This window comes from Pygoscelis adeliae, unplaced genomic scaffold (genome assembly GCF_000699105.1).
Source record: "Pygoscelis adeliae isolate BGI_AS28 unplaced genomic scaffold, ASM69910v1 Scaffold142, whole genome shotgun sequence".
Taxonomy (NCBI): Eukaryota; Metazoa; Chordata; class Aves; order Sphenisciformes; family Spheniscidae; genus Pygoscelis; species Pygoscelis adeliae.
In genome coordinates, this window is record NW_008824247.1 from 128691 (window position 1) to 140221 (window position 11531).

General features: G+C 38.7%; 1 protein-coding gene across 1 annotated transcript in view; it reads right to left on the reverse strand.

The window, feature by feature from the left end:
- MPHOSPH8 (M-phase phosphoprotein 8) overlaps positions 1-11531 on the reverse strand; it is a 27880-nt gene that overhangs the window by 15182 nt on the left and 1167 nt on the right. Inside the window, exons 2-7 of the mRNA XM_009335273.1 lie at positions 10788-10798; positions 9852-9928; positions 6836-7044; positions 5076-5930; positions 1446-1548; positions 52-300 (exon numbers count right to left, since the gene is read on the reverse strand). Coding sequence (XP_009333548.1) covers positions 52-300; positions 1446-1548; positions 5076-5930; positions 6836-7044; positions 9852-9928; positions 10788-10798 — 1504 coding nt within the window. The remainder of the gene's footprint in view (positions 1-51; positions 301-1445; positions 1549-5075; positions 5931-6835; positions 7045-9851; positions 9929-10787; positions 10799-11531) is intronic.

The window sequence follows — 11531 nt, forward strand, 5'->3', positions numbered from 1 at the left end:
ATATTAACTGCCAGTGCTCAATTGTCCCCTGCATTTGTTTCTACTGCTCACCAGAGTTCTCCATTTGACACACATCCACTACTTCTCGATCACCTTCTGCAGCAATGTAAGTCCATGTGTCTGTGTCATCTCTTATGTTCCTCCTTTCCTTGTACACCTTGCTGTCTTTTGGTTTTAATTCTTCTATGAATTTATATTCTAGCGAAGATTCTTCTCTTTTGCAGTTATTCTCAGAATATTCACTTTTTTCTTCTGAAGCTACATTAAACAAGTCAAATGCACTTTTGATGTCCTTAAAGCCTAGAATATTAAGACAGTTACCAAGAGTGACTACTTGAGCCACTAAAGACTATTACATAACAAAGTTTAAGTGAGTGACCAGAGTCCATTTAGAAAAGGTCTATTCTCTTTCCGGAAGTTAATCATTGCTGAAGCGTAGGAGCAAGCTTAACAACATAAGCCAAAAATAGGGGAGAGCTAGTTCACCTCCAGCTACCCTGGCAAGTCTGAGATCTGACTGCTTTCAACAAGGTACCATCTTCTTTAAGAAATGTAGTTTAGAATTATGTGTAAATTACTACTTTGAAAATACGGTTCAGTATCTGTGATGAACAAGATGAAGAACACGTGCTGTATAAGGAAAAATAATTAATCATTCTGTTTGTTACTTCTTTCTTAAGCATTGTAAGCATCTATGCTACTTTCAGTGAAAGATGTTTCTCTAGAAACAGCTATTTGAAGCATCATAGCTCCTCCTATATCCATCCGTGATTATCAATGGTGGAGTTACCTAGTTTTCCTCAGTTCATCCTCATCATAGTAGTGAGGGAATTTATCCTGAATAAAATCATGCAGAATTTTACTGAGATCAAGAGTGGTAACATTAATACTCCATTATACTATTAAGAATAGAAATACAACCTAGACATTTTTCTTCATGTATCAAATCGTCCAGTTCTGGTGATATTGTAAGGGTTGTATAATATAATTCGTCACTGTGGCTAAAGCAAGAGGCAAGAAATTTGTCTGATGGGAACCTCTACTAGTTTTTCTAAACATAGAAAGTGTGTATTCACAGTATCATCAGAAGACTTCTGGAAATAGCCAATAGTTGGATGAATTCCTCTAAAAAAGATTACTGTTACATGCCACAGAAGCACAGTTGACAATATTAAATGAACAAGGGCAAAATCTTGACTTGTCTACAAAAATGTTAGAGATTTCTATACACTTCCATGCTTCATACATGAAAGTACATACAGCATTCTCATGAGGCATATATTAACAAAGTCATTAAACAGCAGACTTTTGCTTCCTAAAATACAATCAGAAATTCTTGTTTCTGGTATGTCTTACACAACTATGCAGTATCTGCTCTTGTAGAAATAAGAGGAGAGTGTCCTGAAGGGTCTTCCCCTTCTCTCTTTTAAGCAGTTAGCACTTACTTTTTAGGCCCTTTTGTTCTTTTCTGCTCTTTTCTTCTTTTTCAGACTCTCTTTTTTGAGATTTTTCTTTTGTTTCAGTTTTCTTTACTTCTTTCTCCTGATACTGAGAACAAAGATCAAATTAAAGTGGTAGAGAAAAAACGGGAAATAAATTCCTTTCACCACTCCAATGATAAAATATATTTAAAATTAATACTACCGAAACCTGTACATTAACATACTTGTGGACATTCCTAAGAAAAGTATTAAACAGGTGAGTCAGGAGTTAAGTCTGTGAAGGCTTCTTCCATAAGAGAAAAGGTGCTACTTCCAAAATGAAACAACTTCAATTCAGATTTTTACTGCATCCCAGCCATACAAGGTGCTTTATGGCATGAGGTGCAGATATGCCAAAACCAGCATTTTGAAGGAAATTAAAAATTATGAACTTTTCATTTGTTCCAAATACTGAACCTGAACAGAATGTAATTATTTCAAAGTATTTAACACCTTTGTAGCACCATATTCATAGAATCATAGAATCATTACGGTTGGAAGAGACCTCCAAGATCATCGAGTCCAACCGTCAACCCAACACCACCATGCCCACTAAACCATGTCCCTAAGCGCCTCATCTACCCGTCTTTTAAATACGTCCAGGGATGGGGACTCAACCACTTCCCCGGGCAGCCTGGTCCAATGTTTAACTACTCTTTCAGTAAAGAAATTTTTCCTTACATCCAATCTAAACCTCCCCTGGCGCAACTTGAGGCCATTTCCTCTCGTCCTTTCGCCAGTTACTTGGGAGAAGAGACCGACACCCACCTCGCTACAACCTCCTTTCAGGTAGTTGTAGAGAGCAATGAGGTCTCCCCTCAGCCTCCTTTTCTCCAGGCTAAACAACCCCAGCTCCCCCAGCCCAACATCCTTCTTGTAGTGAGGGGCCCAAAACTGAACACAGTATTCGAGGTGCGGCCGCACCAGTGCCGAGTACAGGGGCACGATCACTTCCCTGCTCCTGCTGGCCACACTATTTCTGATATTCAAAGCAGTTATGATAGCACTGACTTGAACCTTAATTGAGAAAACTTGACATTTGTACAGAACATATGCAGAAGGTTCCAAGTTTTCCAGTTACACATACAGAACGTTATGGCAACAATCATTTGTGAAAAACAGACACTTGGAAAAATCCACCCAAGCCCACCATATCCACACAGAAGACTGAGCTTAGCAATATCCAGTATCACAGAAGAAATTTATGGTAGATGCAGATATATAATCAAATTTGCCAAAACAGCATTCAACTGCCTCCACCGAAGGTTGCCTTTCTCCTCCTGTAATCCTCTCTCTCCATTCAGCCAGCAAATTCCAAACTGCAGAGTAGGTGGGACAAGGCTCCTTGGCATGGCTTTGTATCAGCCCCTGACACTAACCTGGTACATGGAATAGCACTGGCTTTCCAAAAAACTGCCCCAAAGTAAGTCCCCACAAGAAATACAGACTGAATTTACATTAAATGCTACCATTTCTTTGACATAGGAAAAACTTCAATTAAAATAGACGAATTTGGTGTATCATAATGTGTTAGCAGAGCTGAGACATTTAATCGTCTTTCTCACACCCTCCCTCCCCCCCCCAAACCTCAGCTTTTCATCACTGACATGATTAACTAGTAGCACAGCGAGCTGTTAATCCTGGCAGATGCCCAGTATTTAGAAGACCTGTAACTTACTAAAGGGATTACCAGATATTTGCTACACAGAGGGGCTGTTAAAATCAGTAGTCCTGAATTCTATTCCAGATTTCCAGTACTGATCAGATGCACAACATAGGCTGCACATTTATTTTTGGAGGTAAATCGAATGGAAAGAGAGAATGGTTTGGCATTCAAACTGACTCCAAAGAGAGAACACTGTATTGTAAGTTGACATGACAGTGTTCTGTAATCAGAGCAACATAAGGAAAGACAGGTAGCTGAAACATACACAATGATTTTATTTGAAAGTAATAATCTGCTTGGGCCAACAATTTAGTGAAGCCAAAAAACCTCCAGAACTCTCCACCAAACCCACCCATATAATGAGTCCACAGCTGCTCTAGAGAATAACTAACCAGTTACAGAAAACATTGTTTAAGCCTCCTAGACTAAAAAAAGCAAAGAGCAGAATGCCTTCCTTGCTTCCTTGGTACCTTGGAGCATGACCTTCCACGGAGCACGACCATGAGAAAGTCATACAGACAACTTACTGAGAGCGCTGGCTGAAGAGCCATAAGCAAACCAACTTTCATCTGCTGTTGATTTCTTCATGTTTGGGGTGACAGGATTTTTATACTACTGGTAAATAAAACAGAATTCCAAAGATTTATCTGATTATCATCACTGATGTCTCTCTCTTATGAATGCTATAGCCTCAAACTATGAGAAAATACTTGAGTAATAAAGGGCCATACTGTTTCAGTTAATTATTTTTTGACACTGGGCTATGCCTCATAGTAATTGCTTAACCTTGTTTACGAGCTTTCACCACTAAGCTCCTGCCAAAACACTATTTTGTGTAGCTCTACTCTGAGATTATGCCACGTAATTCTCTACCCCAAAATCAACTTATGTTTAAGGTGGCCTACTCCATACATACAACAATCTTAAGCAGAGGACCACAGCTGAACCTACAGAAGAAACTTGCCGCCACAGAATTATGGCCTCAGAAGAAGTGGGATATAATCCACTTAAGTATCAAGGTGTTTTGGCTGCAATCCTGTTACAAATCAGAAAGGGGTTTCTCTGAGCAGCCAAAGTTTTATGAACTGCAAACTGTATTAGAACAGTCTGAAGCAGCTGAAAGAAATTATATTCTCAGAAACATTCCAGAAATATTGGGTTTTTTTCCCATTATTTTCTTTCACCTTTACTATCCTGCTTTTCTTAAAACACTACTGTATTAAATAAGGAAAAATAAATATTCCAGTATTTGCTTAGCTCACTTCTTCGAACAGGTACAGCATTTGTAATTAATATGAAACCATACCATGAAACTAAGCATTTTCTATAAGCACCCCCGGAATTCTAACAAGACAAGCCAGCTGCACCATTACCTGGGAGACTTGGGTTTAGAAGCAATTTCAGCATTCCAATTCTCAAGTAGGTGCTAACGCATGTAAGGTATAAAGGAGTGGCTGGCTTTTGAGAGAGATCAAGTGTGTGTTTTAGCTCAAAAGAGCACTTCATTGTGCAGTGTTGGATGGATAGTTGCTCAAGACTGAATGTCTTACTACGCAAGTAGAAAAAAGTCAAACTGAGGCAACTGTTGAAGGTGGGGGGAACAAAGCTAAAAATGATAGCATGCTTTGGAGGAACAGTAAACTTCATTCCAAGTAGTTACACATAAACAGGAGAAATTCGTACTTTCACATCTAAAGACACCCTTCTCTCCTCAAGTGTTCCCTCCTTTATAGTGTTCAGAATCCAGAAACGTTTCAGTCTCTCCTATACATTGTGCAGTGGGCCTTTCTTTAGCTTCATCCAGCTCATCAACTTTCCAATTTATTTTTCTCTTTGCCATCATGAACAGTATCCTTTTGAGATATCTGTACCTCAAAGACATTTGATTTAATCCCCAGCCCCCACCCCAATGCCTTAACATTGCTTACCTCCCCAGCTGAATCAGTGGACTTGTGCCCTCTTTCATCAGCGCTCAATTTCAAACCCTTCTGCACTGGTGAAGGAGCAGGTGACACCTTCTCCAACTCTCCTGGTACCATTTTTACTCTTTCTTGACATTTTTGCTTTTTGTGCATGCTCTTCTTCTCTAAATAGATATCTTGAATTTCCACTTTTCTACCTTCCTCTTTATGATCTTCAGCTTTCTGAATTTTCTTCTTCTTTCTTTTAACCTTAACATCAATACTATCATCTTCATTACTTGCTGATCCATCAAGATGCCTATCAGCAATGGAATCTTTTTCAGCAATTTCTTGTTCCAATCTCTTTTCTCCACTGATTACCTTTTGCTTCTCGTCTTTATTTTCAGAATTTAAGTCTGAATTTTCATGATCAGTTCCTTGAGAAAATACATCGTCTAGAGTACTTGATTCTGAGTCAAACTGAACATCTCCATGCTTCTCCTTCCGTGACTTTTTATTTTCTTTAGAATCTTCTTTAGATTTTATTTTTAAATCTTTAACTTCTCCCTTCTTTTTCTTGATTTCTTTAGTATCGTCTTTCCTTTGCTTCTTTGGGTCCTTTGAATCCTCCTTGGTTTCTGAAGTCCTTTTTTTTGGTTTTGAATCTGAAACCAAAGTATCGGAGGAATTTTCACATTCTGGTCTGGGTTTTTCTTTGAGTTTTGCAGACTTAGACTTTTTCTTCTTCAGATCATCTGGACTTCTATCCTCTCCATCTTTTGACTTCTTTTTCTTCTTCTTCAGTGAAACATCATCTTTTGTTTCACTTTGCCAGTCACTGTCAGATTCTGCTTCAAATACATCATCATTTAGAGATAGTTTCTAAAAGGTAGGGGAAAAAAAAGAAAATATTTCTTTCCCCATTAAACTGTATCATTTGGTGTAAACTATACAAAAATGGTAGTGGTGGTGCTTAGGAAAAGTACGTTTTTAAACACTTTAATCTTTTATCACTGCAAACATCATTCCTCATTGCCAAATTGTAAAATTTGTAAATACAATTCTACCTCGCTTACCTCAATTACATTACTAACTGCTTGGATGAGAATCAATACATAAACAAGTAAACCAACCAGACATCCAACAACCAGATTCCAGAACAGAACTAAATCTGAACTATTTTACATCAAAAACAATTAACCTGATTTTGTCAAAATTACCTATAGGTTTCCTAGAAGTAGGGTACCAGTTTTCAAAAAAAGATTCTTGCGCTTCATTTTCAAACTGACTGAGCAGTTAAAAAAAGAAAAGAAAAAGCCATACCCTGCTGTCTTGCAATTAATTCTTCTGTATTCCTATCTTACCAAATTTAATGGTTAACATGCCAAAATTCATCAATCTCCTACACAAAGCAGGCAGGTGAATTGAGCAGCGCCCAGCTTCACGGACAAGACAATATGCATGTGGGTAGGGGGAACGGGTTGTTTATGTTGTCAAAAACAAACTAAAATGACCATACATCATTTATATAGTCCCATTAAAAACTGAAGTACAGTTTAGATGGATATAGAGTCTATAAGCAAACTTGTCAATTAACAAAAAATCCCTAACCAGAAAGCAGCAACAATACTCAGTTTCACATGAAACAAAACACTTTTAGACCTAAGAGATTCTTTAATTCTTCTTAATTCCATATCCCAAATGTCTTCCCTTCTACCTCCCCCCCTTTAGCAGAGCTTAGATAGGGAATACGTCTTCAGTGTAAGGTACTGGAAGGTGAAACACACCTGTATGTCTTTTTTAACAGGTTTAGGCTTATTGTCCACAATTTTTTTTCTGAATTCAAGCAGCACTTCTTTGCAGTCTTCCAAATGAACCTCTGGTTCCCAGGTATCATCATCAGAGGTATATCCTTTCCACCGTACTTTGTAGAGAATTTTACCCTGTAAGAAAAAAACCCCAACATTTAATACAATACAGCATAGTATTGCATCACCTACTCAATTCTTGGGGATCTCGGTGGATATATCATTTTGTGCATACAGAAATGAATATAATGGGAGTTCAACCCAATGTTGACATAAGAATTCTCAGAATTATTTCCATCTGCATCACATACTGAACTAAGTAGGTTGTAAAACATTTCAGTAGTTGGGAGTGGTTTTATCCAAAATATTTGTAATATCTAAAATTTGTTCAGAACCACAGCCACAATGTACAAATCATAAATTCCCAGTCATTTTACTGAAATAGATTTTCTGACAGTTACGAAACTGATTTTTTTTTTAAGTTTTAATATTTCTTCTATAAAAATTTCAAGCTTGAGTTGCTTTTCTTTGCTGAAGAAGTTGATATAAAACCTTAAGATTTATAATGCATTAACACCATTCACCTAGTTTTATATTGGAATTTATAACTTATGTTATATTTGTAATCAATGACACTTTTGATAAACTGAAATACCAACAATTAGAAAAAAACCAACCACCAATGACATCAAGTTAAACCTAGACAAAATCTGAGCATGTGCATCTCAGTGGAGTTAGTTACAAAGATTTTGATAAAAGATTACATACGAAAGCCCTAGACCAATTGTTTCAACAGCATTTAACTTCACCATAGGATGAAATTGCACCTTTTAGTTTCTATCTTGTTTTTTCACTAAATTAGAAAGTTTTTTTACCATTAAAAAAAAAAGCTTTCCACCAAATTATCTCTTGACTTTCTCCTAAATAAATTGTCTGAATCCTTATGTTTCTCAAGATGGACTCCTTTTCTTGCTGAGAGGCAAGGCTTATTGGCTTAGACCCAGCATGTTGCTGCTAAGAGCCAGACAAGTGGCAACTCAGGGCCTCCTGCACCAAGCTTAACTGAAGAGCAGAGACATGTCCTATGAAATCAATGTGGTCACCTTTACTGATTAAACCTGCAGTCTCTTTAAACAGATGTGTGACAAAAGCTAGCACCAAACTTAAGAAAATCCATTGTCCATATTAAAAAGCTAACAATGAATACGAGGCAACACAGTGATTCCTGAACTTATTTTCTAAAAAAAAAAAAAAAAAGCCCCCAAAAACAAACAAACCCACAATAAAAAAAAGTATTAGCAAATGTACTAAGGAAAGCACCTTTAGAGAGGCAAAATAATAGTACCTCTTTCTTTCAAAAATAGATTGATAATGCTCTGAAAGATCCTACACTGCTAACCAAGCCTGGAGAAGGAAAGCTTCAAAAGAACTGCCATTTGACACTTACTATTAAATGTATTTATGTCCATAAATTTACCTTTTTGCCTGAGCACCATTAACCTTTGACCAAGTGTATATATACGCCATTAAACTTTAGCAATCAACTCTACTTACAATCTTCTGTATTTTGCTTCACAGACACATAAATAGCCTATATTCAGATACATTAGTGTAATACTTCTCCTCCTATAATTTAGCTTAACCATACACTCTTGATTTAGGAATTAGTTTTCAAAATCATGTTCAACTGTCTCTCCTTCTTTCTTCTAATGGGGTTACTCGTGAAATAAATGACTAGTAACTTTCTTATTACAGTCACAGAATAACTTAGGTTATAAGGGATCTCCAGAACTAACAAGTAAAATGCCCTGCTCAAAGCAGGACCAACTAGATCAGGCTGCTCAGAAATCTGCCCAGTCAAGTGTATCTATTCAGATTTCCCTGTGCTCCAGCTTGTGTCCACTGCCTCTCTCATCCTTTCACTGCGTACCTCTGAGAAGGATCTGACTGTGTCCTCTCTACATCCTCCCATTAAGTAGATATAGGTACCACTATGATCACGCCTGATCCTTCTCTTCTTACAGCAGAGCAAACCCAGCTCTCTCAGCCTCCTGTGCTCCAGCTCCCTAAGCTGTTTTCATAACCCTCCACTCCAGTATGTCCATGTCTCTTCTGCCCTGGGGAGCTCAGAACTTGACACAGTACTCCAGATGCATCTCAACAGTGCTGAAAAGAGAGGAGGAAGCATCTCCCTTGATCTGCTGGCTACAGTCTTGGATGCTGTTGGCCTTCTCTGCTGCAAGAACTGCCGACTCATGTTCAACTTACTTGTCTGCGGGGACTCCCAGCTTCTTTCCTGTAAATCTGCTTCCTAGCCAGCTGGCCTCTCACCTGTCTGGTGGTACAGGGTTATGCCATTTCAGATGCAGGACTTCAGTTAGCTGCAGTTACTGTTACACCCTTGCAACTCAGGTACAAAATGAGTTAGAAGTCCTTTTTTAATTAATTGGGAAAGCTGGATAAAAGAAGAGTCTAATGCAAATGTAAGACTATTTGGCTGTTGAATGACCCTTCATCTGGTACATAGAGAGTGATACAAAAACTCAGCTTAAGTGAAGACAGGAGATTGATCATCATACTAAAGATACATACACAGCCTTACACTCACCTGTCAACATTATTTTACTCAGCATTGTTATTGCTTTCCTCTGCATCACTTACAAATAATAGAACACTTCCAAGCATTTTTATACTGCTGTAGCTTCTACGAGAACTGGTGATGGGCTAGAACCAACTCCTATGAAAAGGGGTATCACCATGTCATTAAAGAGCAGAGTTAACATTACCCATTTCCACTGGGGAACGTCACGATTTGCACTGGAGCCTGTTGTTTTAGTATAATTGTACTGCAGTATGAAAGGCGTTCTAGATATACTGAGAGGAAACACTTCCAAACTTTTATTGCTTGTTCTCTTAAGTAGGACATGTTAATGCTTCATTTATTAGCAGGTCTAACTCCTCAGCCCCATCCCAGGAGTGCTGCCTCTCACGCTACCACTACTACCAGCTCCAGCAACATCAGGACTGCGAATGAAAGGAGCTTCTCTGTGTGGTGCTCTCCAGCTCCTGCAACTGTGACACAGGAACACAGCAACTGCCCTTATGCTGTGCTGGACAGTGGCCAACTTGGTGTATCTGCTTGGGCTTTATATCAGACTTGGGAATCTGCAAGCTGGGAACCACTAGTCTAAAGCAGACTACATAAAATATACTCCACTGAATTTAGCACACAGCTTTTTCCAGCCATTTCGGAAGTTAGGACTGGGTGCGAGTATCTGTCTTGCCCTGTATTTCTGAAGCACAGGAGCATGGCCCCCATTGAAGAGCAACGGAAAGGTGACCTGATGCAACTGGAGCCCATGCTGCAAAGCTACAACCAACACATAGTGGATAAGGCACACACATACAGCAAAGCTAACTGCACTGACCCAGCCTGAAAACCTCAAGTGCATACAGCTCAGAACCTGCTGCAGAATGGGCTACTTGGAGGAGAAGAAGGAGGATAGAAAGAGGGGGTGTAACACACCTTTTTACCAGCATATGCCAATGACATTTTTAAAAGATGGTACTTGATGTATTCTGGTACTCTTTAGAAGTGTGTGGAATGGTATGACACACCCACCCACCCCCTGCCAGTATACAGGGGAAACAAACAAAAACAAAAAAAGATACAAAAAAAAGAAAAAAAGGACTCCTATTTTCAAGCCTGACTTATTATTTTGACCAATGCTTCATACAGGCAAAGCTATACTGTATTACCTCAAAAGTGTTAACATTCTTAAGCCATCAAAATATTTCAGCCAAGATACAGTCTAATCACGATAGCATCACAAATATCTAAGAAATTCTTGATCTGAAGGTTCTCCAACCCAACGGTTTCAAAACTCTGATGTTTTACACTGAACAGACAGAATTCTATACCATCACGTACCTGACCAAAGCCTAAAATAAAAACCATAAATTAGTTAAAATAAACAATTTTCAGACACAAAATCATTAAAAAAAAAAAAAAGCTGTGTTAATTATTTTTTGTATTTGAGGTTTAGGAAACTTCGGAAGAACTTCAGCCAGTCTAGGCTGCTTTCAAAGAAAGAAGAGAAGGTATGATACTTCTGTCTAAACAAAGCAAAGATCACTACAGCTAGTTATTTTAATTGGAAGAAGTCTCTCATTTTAAGAGGTCTTCATGCATTTTATAAGCCAGTAAACGTAAGTCTCACTAAGCATACCTTGAAACCACCTCCAAGTTCTCCATTATATTCAATCCTGCCCATTTCTGCATTCACTTTACATCAAAACACTACCGTTCAGCCATAAGAGCAGTTTAACAATGCAGACGAAAAAAAACTTAGTGAAGATACTCCAGATTTAGTCTCTTTAGTCAAAGCTGTAAGACACAAAAACCTTCCTTGCAAAATTATGCACAACGTGTTTTAAAATACAATTATAACGGAACTACTATTTTTTCACGGTTCTCGCCCAAGTATGAAGAATCGTGCAGGAAAATCTGCCTGAACAGCAGTCCCTGCCTGGGCAGCCTGCGCGCACAGAAAGCGAGGGAAGAGCACGAGACGACCAAGCACGCTCAGGCCCACCCTGCTGCCAGCGCATGGTTAACAGTCGCCCTCGACTCCCGTGCTGCCGCGCACCTCCTCGGGGAGCAGGGCGAAACCCG